This window comes from Neovison vison, chromosome 6 (genome assembly GCF_020171115.1).
Source record: "Neovison vison isolate M4711 chromosome 6, ASM_NN_V1, whole genome shotgun sequence".
NCBI classification, from domain to species: domain Eukaryota; kingdom Metazoa; phylum Chordata; class Mammalia; order Carnivora; family Mustelidae; genus Neogale; species Neogale vison.
In genome coordinates this window covers 72,387,231-72,400,143 of record NC_058096.1, presented here as the reverse complement: position 1 = coordinate 72,400,143, position 12,913 = coordinate 72,387,231, and the positions used below count along the sequence as shown (strand labels likewise).

Sequence of the window (12,913 nt, the reverse complement as noted above, 5' to 3'; positions counted from 1 at the left end):
ACTCTGGACTTTGGAAAACAAACTGAGGGTTGCAGAAGGGAAGGGGGTGAGAGAATAGGGTAGCCGAGTGATGGGTATTAAGGAGGGCACATGTGGTAATGAGCACTGGGTGTTATACACAATTAATGAATCATTGAACACTACATCAAAAACTAATGATGCACCATATATTGGCTAATTGAACTTAAAAAAAAAAAAAGATTATCTGGCAGTATAAAATTTTATCTGATTAGCATGTGTCCTAGTCTGTTTGTCATAACAAAATACCATAGACTGTTCTGGAGGCTGCAAGTCCTAGATCAGGGTGCCAGCTTGGTTGGTTTCTGGTGTAGACTCTCTTTCTGGCTTGTAGACAACAGCAGCTTCTTGCCCTGTCCTCTCATGCTGAAGAGAGAGGGACACACACACAGAGACACAAAGGCACACTCAGACATACATGAAGGGAGCGAGAGAGTATATATGAACTCTTTGGTGTCTCTTCTTATATAGACATTAATTCTATCATGAGGACATCGCCCTCATGACCTCAGTTTAATCCTAATGACTTCCCAAAGGCCCTGTCTCTAAATACCAACCATCACATTGTAGATTAGGGCTTCGTATGAATTTTGAGGGGACACAAACATCAGTCTCTAACAATATATAAAGTCAATTTTAGGAGTATTATTATACAGAGAAATGTAGCTGAAAAACTGGTATGTTGAGAATCATAAAGTTTGTAAAGCAGATTAATCTTTATGATTACACTGATTAATTATAAACCTATTGTAGTAGGCGGATTGGGGATTATGCTGCAATAATAATCCCAACCCCAAGAGCTTAACACAACAGAGGTCTGATTCTCCTCCTCTACGTCCACTGTAGGTCCGCAGAGTGTTTCTGCTTACTGTTCTCACCTGGGACCCGGGCAGATGGAGCAGCCATCTTAGACTTTACCAGTGCATGTCCCAGAGAGAGAGCACACTTAGGGTCTCAAACTGTAAGCTCCATGCTTCAGGTTAGAAGCAAAATATTTCAACTCTGCTAAAAGTCACTGGTCAGAATTAGTCATAAGGTAAGGAAGTGGAAATATTTGGAGGGTAGTATGAATACTTTGCCATTCGCTTTATCCTTTAACTCAGTCAACCATAAAATTACAGTCTTTCTGTCTTTCAGAAGAATATTGCTGGAAAAATTCACAAATAAGATCCTTAAAATCTGCAAAAAATAAAATATAGTAACATGATAGTGTTGTTTGCATATTTCAATGGTATCTGTATTTTCCTTTTTAGGAAGCTATTAACATCACATTGGATCACAAATGCAAAATTTTCCAGGCTTTAAACGGAGCTGTAGGTATGTTTCCTAAATACTGAATTGCTCATGTATACAAATGAATACAAGTGTTTTCAACTGTCTGTCCTTTGTCATATCTATTTTGGGGGTATGATTTAGGTTTATTGTATAGATATTACCACTTTTAAAATATAATGAACTTAAGGGGGCATCTGGGTGGTTCAGTGGGTTAAGCCTCTGCCTTCGGCTCAGGTCATGGTCTCGGGATCCTGGGATGGAGGGTCCTGGGATTGAGCCCCTCATCAGGCTCTCTGCTCAGCAGGGAGCCTGCCTCCCCCTCTCTCTCTGCCTGCCTCTCTGCCTACTTGTGATCTCTCTCTCTCTGTCAAATAAACAAATAAAATCTTAAAAAAATAAAATAGAATAAAAATAAAAAATAATGGACTTGAGCTTAACTTGATATAGTGAAATTCATTTACTTAAAATCATGTCCTAAGACTGGTGCAAAAAAAGATAAGCTTCTAGCTTTAGGTAATTTAGAATTTAGTGTTTCACCATCTGGAGACTGTAGATATATTTTTAAGTTAATTATACCTTATTATTACACATTTTTCAGTATAAATTCTTCATATTGTGAATTATTAGGAGTATGAGTATTAGAGTACTTTACCTAGCTGAAGGTAACTGGTAATCAGGCACATATACTATGGAATGTGTGGGTGTTCATGCATCTGTGTTTTTGTGTGCCTATGCATGTATGCCTGTGTTTGTTTTCCTTGATAGACATATATCTTAGCAAAAATATACTAATACATCAATTAATTAATATATTAAAAATAAAAACACATTAATTAACTAATGCATTAATACTTTAAACATTAAAAATACATTGCAATTCAGTACAACTTTTCAAGGCAGTGCATACGCTATAAAGTTTCTCAGGATGAAAGCATTTAGTTTGGAGTGTTTAGAAAATGTGGGAAACAACACCACCTGACCTGTGTATTCCTGGAATTGGCATAAGGCCTGATTTTCAAGAACTGGCAATGCTCTCAATGATGTCCAACTGTGGAGACCTTGCTTATGTCTGGCAGTGTTCTATTTCCCATATTTATGTTGTTATTATCATCATAATAACTTTGAAAGGCAGGCAAGGATCCCATTTCACAGCTGAATCAATTCAATGGTTTAGTTCATCCTGGATCACATTACTATCAAGAGTCCTTGGGGGCAGGATTACAAAGAAGCTTTCCTTCTGCCAGAAACCTCAGTGGCTTAGCACCTCAGTTTGCTGGTGCCTGGCTGGAGTGACTGAAGTGCTCTCTGGTGTGGCATAGGCAAAATTCATAGAAATGTTGTGGCACATGGAATGGCACTTGTGGGAAATTCTCTAACAACCAGAAGATAGAGAATAATGTACACACATATATGTATATATGAATACACACACATTTTAAATGACTAAAATCTGTTCTTTTTTTTCTTTTTAACCTAGATGAAGTTGTTTTGAGATTTGAAAATGGCAAAGCCAGAGCTAAGAATGTATTTTATGAAACCTTACCAGTGGCAATTAATGGAAATGGACCCACCAAGGTGAGTCACAGTGATTTTTCCCCGTTTCTTTATTTCTTGGAGATAGACTTTAGAGCAATATATAGAATGTCCTTTCCTCCTTCTCCTTCATTCCCTTCCTCACCTTCTCCTCATCCTTTTTTAGTGTCTGTAAGAGGCTCTATTTTGATGCTAGCAATCTACTAGCTTCATATTTTACACTGTAAATTGTGGTTTCCTTCAGATTCATCCAACTGATGATATCTCCTAAGCAAAGGGATACCTTTCCATTCTGTTTTTAACACATTTCACTTTAGTGTTTAATAATAACAGCAAACGAGAGAATAAGCCATCTCCCTCATACAGGATATCCTATCTGAATAGGAAATGTTCAGGTCTGTAAGTCACCATTTTCTTGCTTAACAACTCTGTTGAGATTGAGGTGTAACATTTTATGGACAGAAGCTTCTTGCACTTATGTTATACAAAGTTTACTGGGTTATCATTGACAAAGACTTAATGTGACTAATAAAATTTTGGATCCTTTTCAAATATATATAATTGAGCTTGCTGAAAATGTTATTGAGAGAAAAATTCATGGATAAGTTTGGTAGTTATCTACCTATTTATCATTTAGGTATCTATTTCATAAAAATTGTGCTTAAAGCAGTGTTATGAGATACTAAGATGCCTAGTTTACTCACAAGTCCCTGGAAAAGAGATTAACAGATCTGCGCTGTGGGAAGAGGGGGTAGGGTGATGTCTGCTGTTTCAGAGGACTGAGTAGTCTGGAATTCCAATGTAAGCTATATGGATGGGAAGAAATGCAAGGGGAAGCCCATACCGGCAGCTTTTCTGTGATCAAACTGGAAGAAGTAGATTCCTCTTCTCCTCTAGTTCATCTTTCTGCCTTGTTTTTTGTCCCATTCCAGCCCTCCTGCAAATCCCTCTTGCTGGGTCGGTAAGGACTCTCAATCTTGGATCAGTTTTCCTTGCTCTATCCTCTCATACTCATCAGCATTTTAAAGATCCTCTAGTGTTTCCCATTTTAAAACAAAACAGAGCCAGCACAAACTAAAACATCCTCCTCAGTCCCCTTGCCTTCCATCCTATGCGTCTCCCCCCTCTTCACAGCCACATTCTTTAAAGTAGAGATAACTTACTGCCGCCTTAGTTCCTCTTCCCACCATACCAGTAAATCCTCCACTGACATCTGTTGTGACATCCTTTTCAGCCCTGATTTTTACTTTACCCAAAGATAACATTTGACGATGTTCATCCCACTTGGTTCTCTTTCTCTTTGTTTGCACAGTTCTCTGCTGGTTTGTCCACTAATTTTCTGGCTTCTTGAATCTCTCTTTTTTTCTCTTTATTAAATCTAAAAAAAATCTAACACATTGTGTGGGGGGATGATTTGGGGGTGGTTGGGGGCATTCCCTTTACTTAGTTTAGTTTCAGTGACGCATTCCACAGGTATCGATCTGAGACCTCTTCCTTTTCTCTTCTACACAAATTCTTGGTTAATTTGCTTCATTCCTACATCAGCAAATCCTATCTTAATGTTGGTGATTTCTAAGTCCTTGCTTTAGCTCCTGTGTCTTCCTTGACCTCCACGTCTGCATACTTAGTTGGTAGATTTATTTGTGTATCATATGAGACCTGGAGCTTAAGACCAGCTCTGCCTCCTCTTTCATCGATTTGGTTAACTGGAAAGTAGGTTTTGTTTGCGTTCTGATCGCTTTCCCACTCCCAATCCAAGAGCTGTTTTTTCTGACTCCTGTACATGGAGGTTTGTCTAATATTCTCAGTGCCATTGACAGCTTCTTTAGTTCATGCCACCTGCACCCTACCACCCCTCACATTCACCCACCAGGAGCCTGGAACTAGGGCATTTGGCTAAAGCAGAAAGCCAGTCACGTCACTTACTTGTGTAATGCCCTCTGTGGACTTCAGGGTAAAGATCCAAATTCTCAACTAGTTTTTAAAGCTCTTTTTAAAATTTCACTCTGGGTTTAGTCGTCACCATTGCATCTACTCCCCCTCTCCTGACCCTACAAATATCCACACATCCATTTCTCATACTCACTCATTCTCTCCCCCTTTCTCTCCCTTAACTCCTACCATACTGAATTACTTTGAACTTTGCAAGTTTTGTGTTTTCTCTTTCTACAAATCTTATGTACCTGCCTTTCATTCACATTTCTGGCCCCAGTTCCCACTTGCTGTACCCACTTACTAAATCTTCTTTACCTTTTAGGTGTCTAAAAGGACTAAGGACTAAAGACTTAGGTCTCCTGCATACTTTTATAATATTTGGAACTTCCTCTGTCACAGTACATATTGCCACACGCTGGACAGGGGTGAAATTTACTTGTTTTTTTGGTCTCTCTTACTGGGCCTTTAGCCTAGGGGTTATAGAAATCATATCTATCCCATTTATTTTTTGTTTCCCCAGGGTCCAGCCCATGTCTGGCATATATTAGCCTTTCAAATAAATGTTAGAGTATAGAAACTATCTAGTGACCTAGCATTATTCTTGAAAGTGTTAAGACAGATGATTTTTTGGCAGGGCAAAAATTCATAAAATTGAGGTGGGTCCTGGAACTCTCCATAAGCAGATAAATGGACAGATTTCTCTACGAAGCACTTTACAGGATGTGTGTGTGTGTGCATGCACGTGTGTTTGTGAGTGTGCATGCATGCTCACTGTGTCTGTTTTAGCTCTCTGTCTGAGACCCTTAGTGCCAATTAGGCCAGGGCTTTTGCACAACCAGACATCTTTTATAACTAAGTAGGGTGCTGCTGCTTCTTGGTAATTTTTTTAATCAAATGTAAATTCATTGTTTTAATCTCCTCTTCCTTGCCCTTTTTCTAATATCTTCTATTTTCCTACACAATCATGCACTTTATTCAGGTTTTAAAATATACTTCCATAAAGTTGAAACAATGAAATGATCCCATCTCGTGTATATTCCTGGGATTCTATTTGGCAACAAAGTGAAGTAAATTTTTTTTATTATAAAAATTATATTTGTTATGGGCATTGGGAAGGGTATGCACTCTGGTGAGTGCTATGAATTATATAAGACTGATGATTCACAGACCTGTACCCCTGAAGCAAATAATACATCATATGTTAATTTAAAAAAATATACCTACTATAACAAAAACATCTGAGAAAAGATCATGTAAATAAACTTTTACTTTATGTTAATACCTATTTAGTAATATTATGTTAAAGTTAGAGGCACATGAATATATCACATTTTCCCCTGCATCCAGGCTAATGGGGAAAGAAAGCAGATTATTCTCTAGATACAAACTTGGTTTTTTTAGTCGTCATGAAAGGCAAAAGGATATTCTGTATGAATTTTTATAAGTTAATTTTACTTATTATTTTATTTAGTAAAGGGTGATTATAATGTCAGTGTCTTTGGACCATAACATTGACCTAACATAATATTTAAGCCATTTCTTTCATTTAAAAATTGAACATAATCTGTAAATGATAAATTATTTTTAATGTGTTTGTGGACTGAAGTTATTAAAGTTATTTTCTCTAAATCTCATGCTATTAAAATTTTTTAATTATAAATTAAATTTTTATAATTTTTTAAAATTTTTATAATTTTTTAATTAATAAAAAATCACTTTATTCCACTAACCTACACTTTGATATTGTTTTGTTCATGATTTCTTTCGGTTTTTATGTCCTTTCAGTCTATATCTATAAGCATTAAAGTTTTCATTTGTTTTCATAATGATATGTAAATTTGTTTTTAAGTAATATTTTATTTAAGATATGTTCTTTAAAATAAAAGTTTTATTTTATTTAAAATGTGTTATTTAAAATAAAGTTTCATTTTATTTGAAATATGTTATCTACATAATTATTTTCATACTTGGTTAGATACATAGAATCTGATATAAATAAGTTTTTAGACAGGAACTGTGATTTCTGACTGAAACTTTACTTTTTATTCTTGAAGCTCATTTACTGTTAGTAACACATCATAAGATGCTTACTTTAATACCTAACCTTTTCTTTTAAATATCAGATAATATACATGTTAAAGTAATCATGAAATTGGTGGTATTTTTATAGAAGCTAAGATTGAACAGAAGAAGATCCAATCACCTAATTTGCATATGAAAATAAGCATTTGCAATAAAAATAGGGATGTTAATTTTGTACATACTTGGTCACTATGACCTTGAATAATTGGATGATTTGGAAGAAAGAGTGGGAGAAAGAGAAAGAAAAAAGAAAAGAAAAGATTGGTTGGAAACGTTTCTCTGCCAATGAAATGACATCATTCCTGGAAAGGGTTTGATAATTGTGCAAGAAGGATCAGGAAAGTACTACCACCTAGTAGCTGAGAACTGCCTGGAACAGCCAAACTACAGAAACAGTTTTCTGAACTTTCCAAAGCTGCCAGCATAAATGTCTGCAGATTTTAATGAAGAAAACAGATATAAATGAAGGGGGGTGGGTTCGTGATGGAAAGCTTCTCCATGTGTAGTGAGAGATCCGAAAGAGAGAGGTGTCCAGTCAAAAGTAATGCTTTTAAAATATCTTAATTATCCTATGAAAATTAAATTGAGGTATAAAAAGAAAGTGGAGTGGTTAAAAATAAAGTCTTAATTCTGAAAACTAAAAGTAATGCCTTTTATGCTCTAACCTTTTAAAAGAGATTGATCATTTTCACATTCACATAAGCGTTCTAATAGACTGATCAATAATTCATGAAATAAATATTTAATTTTTATGAGATTTCTGAGATGAGGAAAGTCCCAGTGTTTACACATTGTTGGGAATTCTAGATATGGCCAACTATTTGGGGGATGTTTTTTCTTTTAAAAAAAAAACAAAAACAAATTATATTTCCCACTAGCCTTTAAAAAAGGGTTTTTAAATTTCTTTTAGAAATAATGCTTAGTATAGGTTCCATTTTCAGATGAATCTTTTTTCTTCCTTCAAAACCATATTATATAGAATGTTAATGATTAATGTTTGCATTTGTAATTTGACAATAGCAAAACTTGTTTTTACTTTAGAGGCACATTTAAAATGACCACATTGACTCTTGAAATGTCATTAATGAATTTCATGAGTACATATTTCCTGCCTTGTAATTTGTTTTCTGAATTATCATGTAGTTCAAAAGAGATGTGAATGAGTTACTTTTCCACGTCCTGTGATCGTACTCTACAGATCACACCAAGATTTTCTCATTGTAATGAATATTGTACTGTTTGAACAACATTTGTTTCAGTTTTAGTGCAGAAGAAATATGTGGATGGTATCTGAAATATTTGAGAGGAATCTAGAAAAATGGTACTATACTAATTACCTCGCCTATTCTGAACTGGAGGATCTTTTATGGTCTTAGGAAGCTAGAAAAATCCAGTTGGCACTTCCGTACATTTTTGACCATCTTTAATATATTGACATGTTTTTCTTTTGAGTTTATCTCACCTTTCTAATGAAGACTTAATGATTTTATAAGCATAGTGATGATTTTATGTGCTTCCTTTTCACAGTACTATAAAATCACAGCTAAAGCTAGTTTGCTGCAGCTTCACTGTCTTGAGGTAAAATTGTTTTTGAAAAGAAATTAAAAACATAAAAATTTAAAAATTACCAATGTTCATACCACTTCAGGTATTGAAATTGCAGTAGAAAAGTGTGCTGATTTTTTAAAAATTAAATCAGAATTTTCCCTATAATGTTTACACTCTCGAAATACTCAGGATTTGTTTGAGGGCTTATATTTTAGTGTTTATGTCTCTATCTTCATTTTCTTCACCCAAAACACATACAAGCGACTCATATTTTTCAAATGAAATGAGGAGAGCGGATGATGAGTTACAAAGGAGATGCTCTGAGTGGTCTGAAAGGGGTAGATGGGGAAGCAGTATTGTACTTCAGTTTACTGTTTATAGGATTTGTGGGGGGTAGAGGGCAGTAATTAGGACCTTGTTCTAGATCTGTTCTAATCTGTAAGCTTTCTTTTCCTGAAGTCAGTGCCCCTGAACCACTGCCCAGAAGCCTAGTTTATAGTCATAGGTCGCAGAGCTTCCTGGAAGAGTTTAGTGCTTTTTGGTGATAAGGTAAATATATAATACCTGTTTTGTGTGGTGATGGTTGGCAAGAGATTACATTGGCACTGCCCCCATCTACTGCATGTGTCTGCACTAGGCCTTTTATCATATTTATTTTATTACCAGATTACAGTTCCCATGATGGCTCTTATCAATGGTGTTTTTGCTAAGTCTCATTAACTCAATTAAAACTGTGTTTAATTATTTGGCATATTTCTTAAATTCTGTCTCATCTGGTATTATTTCTTACATACTGAAATAAAGTGACCTTGTGAGTTATAAATAATTTTTTGACCTTTCTAGACAAAGTTTGCCCTGATTTTATGATTCTTCGTCTGGAGAGAATTTAGTTCAGTGTATACCTCTAGGTGCTAAATGTTAGCAGAATTATTAAGGAATCTATCTAATGCAGAAAACCTGCTTTGAAGCTAGATGTTTATGGAATGAAAGTACTTGATAGGAAAGGCTTACTTTCTTAATACAGTTTTCCTTCATTTACTAGATTCTCCTGAACTATTTTGGAAACTATGTACCAAATGCGTGGACACAGGATAATGGCTGCACTCTTTGTGATCTGGATACCATTGACTTATCAACAGTGGATGTGAGTGAATTGACTATGTGTGAAATGTGGAAATAAAAAGCACAGTGTCATGAAATGCAATGATTTTTCAAAAGAAGCGTGTTATTTTATAGTTTTAGTGATCTGGTAGATATAGATTTATAAAGCCAAAACATGATGACTCAGAAAATTGCTAGATTTGTGTGTTTCTGAACTGTTTTTGAAAGTAAAACTGGCTAGTAATTGATCCCAACAAAAGGGACTTAGTTGTTAAATATTTAATAGCTTGTTATGATTGGATGCTCTTGTTTTTAGTCTGCTAACTTAATCAAAACACTGAAGAAAAAATGCTTTAGCATTTGTATTGACTAGTATTCTCCATGTTTGATTTTCAAAATTGATGATTTAAAAAAAAACATATGATTATATAACTAAGGATTTTATTGTAAGTATTTTACATAAAGTAACTCAATTAAAATTCACAAAATCTCTTAAGTACCATTGATTCAGTTTTACAAATGAAAAACTGAAGTACATACAAATTAAGTAATTTTGCTTAAGGACACCCGGTTTTTTTAGGCGTTAAAGGTGGGATTTGAATGTAGGCAGTCAGGCTCTAGACCCTGTATTCTTGACCACTGCAGGTACGTATTATATGCCAGGCATGGTGCTGTATGTTTCATAGACAATTATAGCTGTAGGTTATCTTTTATACCTAGAGGTTAAAGGAGCAATTAGAAATAATAGTTACCTGTAGAACATTTTGATGCATTCTTCTTCTGTCATCAACCAGAGCAGTTTTAGGATACCTTATAGTAACATTTTTCTTCCAAGAAATTGCTCGTTACTTGGAAGACTTATTGTGTATATGAACAGCTGGATTCTAGGGATGATTTTTTCATTAAGACTGATTCTTTCCCTCATTCATCATAGGTTTATTGAGTTTCTACCACATGCCAGATAGGTAGAACCAATATAAGCAAAAATAAAATTCCCAGTTATATGGTCTTGGTAACTCCTGGATCCATGTGAATATAATATACTCTCACTGGAAAGAACTGAAGTTCCTGAATTAGTTTCTATGCTTATCACTGTCTAAAAGGAGGACAAAGAGTAACTTGTGCACATTTAGGAGCTTCTGAATAGAGCCTTACTTTTCTTAAAAATAAGACTTTTTGGCTGGTCTCTCAAATAACAAACTGAATATTTCCTATCTGAAAAGAGTGCCAAAATATTTCTGAATGAAGCAGCACCGTGATGTTTAAAAATCCATCCTGATCTTTTTTGCAGAAAGTAGCGTTGTCCTTTAGAGGGAGGGTTAATGCTTTTTATCTGTTTGGTCTTCTTTTACATAAACTTTCTTGTGCAAAGATAGAAAAATATTTACTTAAGTTAAAAAATATTTACTTAAACTAAAAAAAATTTTAGTTATTATGCAGTAGGGATATGAAAATTAAAATTATGTGGGTAGTTAAGATCTCAGGCCTACCATATTCTTAGATGTGGGCCATAGGCAAGTTTCTTTCTATGTAAAGAAATATTATATAAATAATATTTTATATGTATAAATTATATATACATATGAAGTGCTAAGCCTTCAATATATGTTAACTGTTGTATTATCATTAATATATAAAACAAACTTAGATGGGTAATGAAAAGGTAACACATTGAAACCCTGATCTTTACCTACTAATTACGTATTCTGAGTTGCTTAATTTCTGTAAATTCCATTTTCCTCATGTGGAAATTTGGAATAATAAGTAACTCTAAAGTTATTATGAAATGTATTATTTCATTTAATAAGGGAGAGTTGTAATTTTCTTTTTACTTATTTCCCCTCTTAAACTGAGAACTCTTAGAGGGTAGATATTTTGTCTTTAGTTGTTTGTATTCTTTTATTCAGTAATAAATATTTGGGTGAGTGAATAAATTGATAAAGAAGTATGATAGTATATAAGGTGTACTTCAATGCAAACAAATAATAAGTTATGATCCAGGTAACAGAAATATATGAAGCATCCATCATGAAAAGATGGGAGAGGAGGTACCTAATTCAGTACAAACATATATGATACTTCTAAAAATCTTTAATTTTTAAATTCAGGCTTTAGGACATGTTTTAAAAAGACATTATAACAAAATCTTTCATATAGTTTTGATAATAACACTATTACATGGTCATTTACTTACGTTTCGGTCTTCCCCAATCATTTGTAAATTTTTTAAGCCAGGAACGTTTTACTCCTTGTTGTAAGTGTTACTCATCATAAGGATGAACAAATAATAATGACTATTTCAAGAGTTCTCATTGCAATGAATGAAAGATAAACTATCCTCTAAAACATAACCAAAAAGAATTCTTAAAAATCTATAGAAATAGATTGAACAAGATAAACTATGTTAGTGAAAGAAAATGGTTTTCTTATATATATAATAAAGAAGCAAAATAAAGTACTATCCATAAAGGAGATTAAAAGAAATATTTAAAGATAGAGATAAAGGCTCAAGACCTCTATGATTGCTTTATCTGAGCTATAAATTGAATGCTGAATTTCCAAGCCATAGAAACCAAAAGGGAAACACAATTAGCATTCTGATTCTTAGATGAAGATGATAAGTAGATTGAAATTTGAAGGACATTTCTTTATAAACTATCATAAAGGAAGCATTAATGATAGAGTAGGCAATTTCCTTTATTACTTTTATATAATAAATATGATAGTGAGTTTCCTCCTCAAACTTAAGTCATAATGTCAAGATATGATTGGGTAAATCACTTTGATGGGGGCCATAGGAATGTATTCTAAGTGTTAGACAATTGCCACGGGACGATTATATTTAGCAGATTATGTTGAACTCATATTCCTAATATATTTTATGGTGTATTGATTAAGACTTAAATAGTATTTAGAGTACATCCACACTAGTAATAATTTGCTTTTATGTTTGCCATAAAACAAAGGTCCATCCAAATGTAACAATAGGAGTTTTTATTGAACAACCAACCCCTTTCCTACCTCGATTTCTGGACATATTGTTGACACTGGATTACCCAAAAGACGCACTTAAACTCTTTATTCATAACAAAGTAAGTATTTGAGAAATGAATATTTTATGTGAAAATTGTTTTTGATCTTCTTTGGAACTATTTGCTATTATTTATTTATGTCTAAAATAACCTATTGAGCTAAATACAGTGGAGAATTTGAGGGGTAATTACTGCCCGGTTTTTTAGGACCTAAGGACTTTAGAGTTTGGAAACTAGTATCACAATATTGGAGTGAGTTCCATGAAACCCAATTTTGTAGACCCCAAATAGTGGAATATCAGTTACTTTCATATGGTTCAGTTTAATATATAAGTGAAGAATGCCAAAGGTCCTCATATTCCTTTGCCTTTGGGTTAGTTCTAGGACCT

General features: G+C 34.0%; 1 protein-coding gene across 2 annotated transcripts in view; it reads left to right on the top strand.

Annotated features, from left to right (window-relative positions):
- Positions 1-12,913, top strand: part of PLOD2 (procollagen-lysine,2-oxoglutarate 5-dioxygenase 2) — a 95,057-nt gene that overhangs the window by 61,378 nt on the left and 20,766 nt on the right. For both annotated transcript variants that reach the window (XM_044251558.1, XM_044251557.1), the window contains exons 6-9: positions 1,272-1,335; positions 2,771-2,868; positions 9,434-9,535; positions 12,459-12,584. In XM_044251558.1, the coding sequence (XP_044107493.1) occupies positions 1,272-1,335; positions 2,771-2,868; positions 9,434-9,535; positions 12,459-12,584 (390 nt within the window). The remainder of the gene's footprint in view (positions 1-1,271; positions 1,336-2,770; positions 2,869-9,433; positions 9,536-12,458; positions 12,585-12,913) is intronic.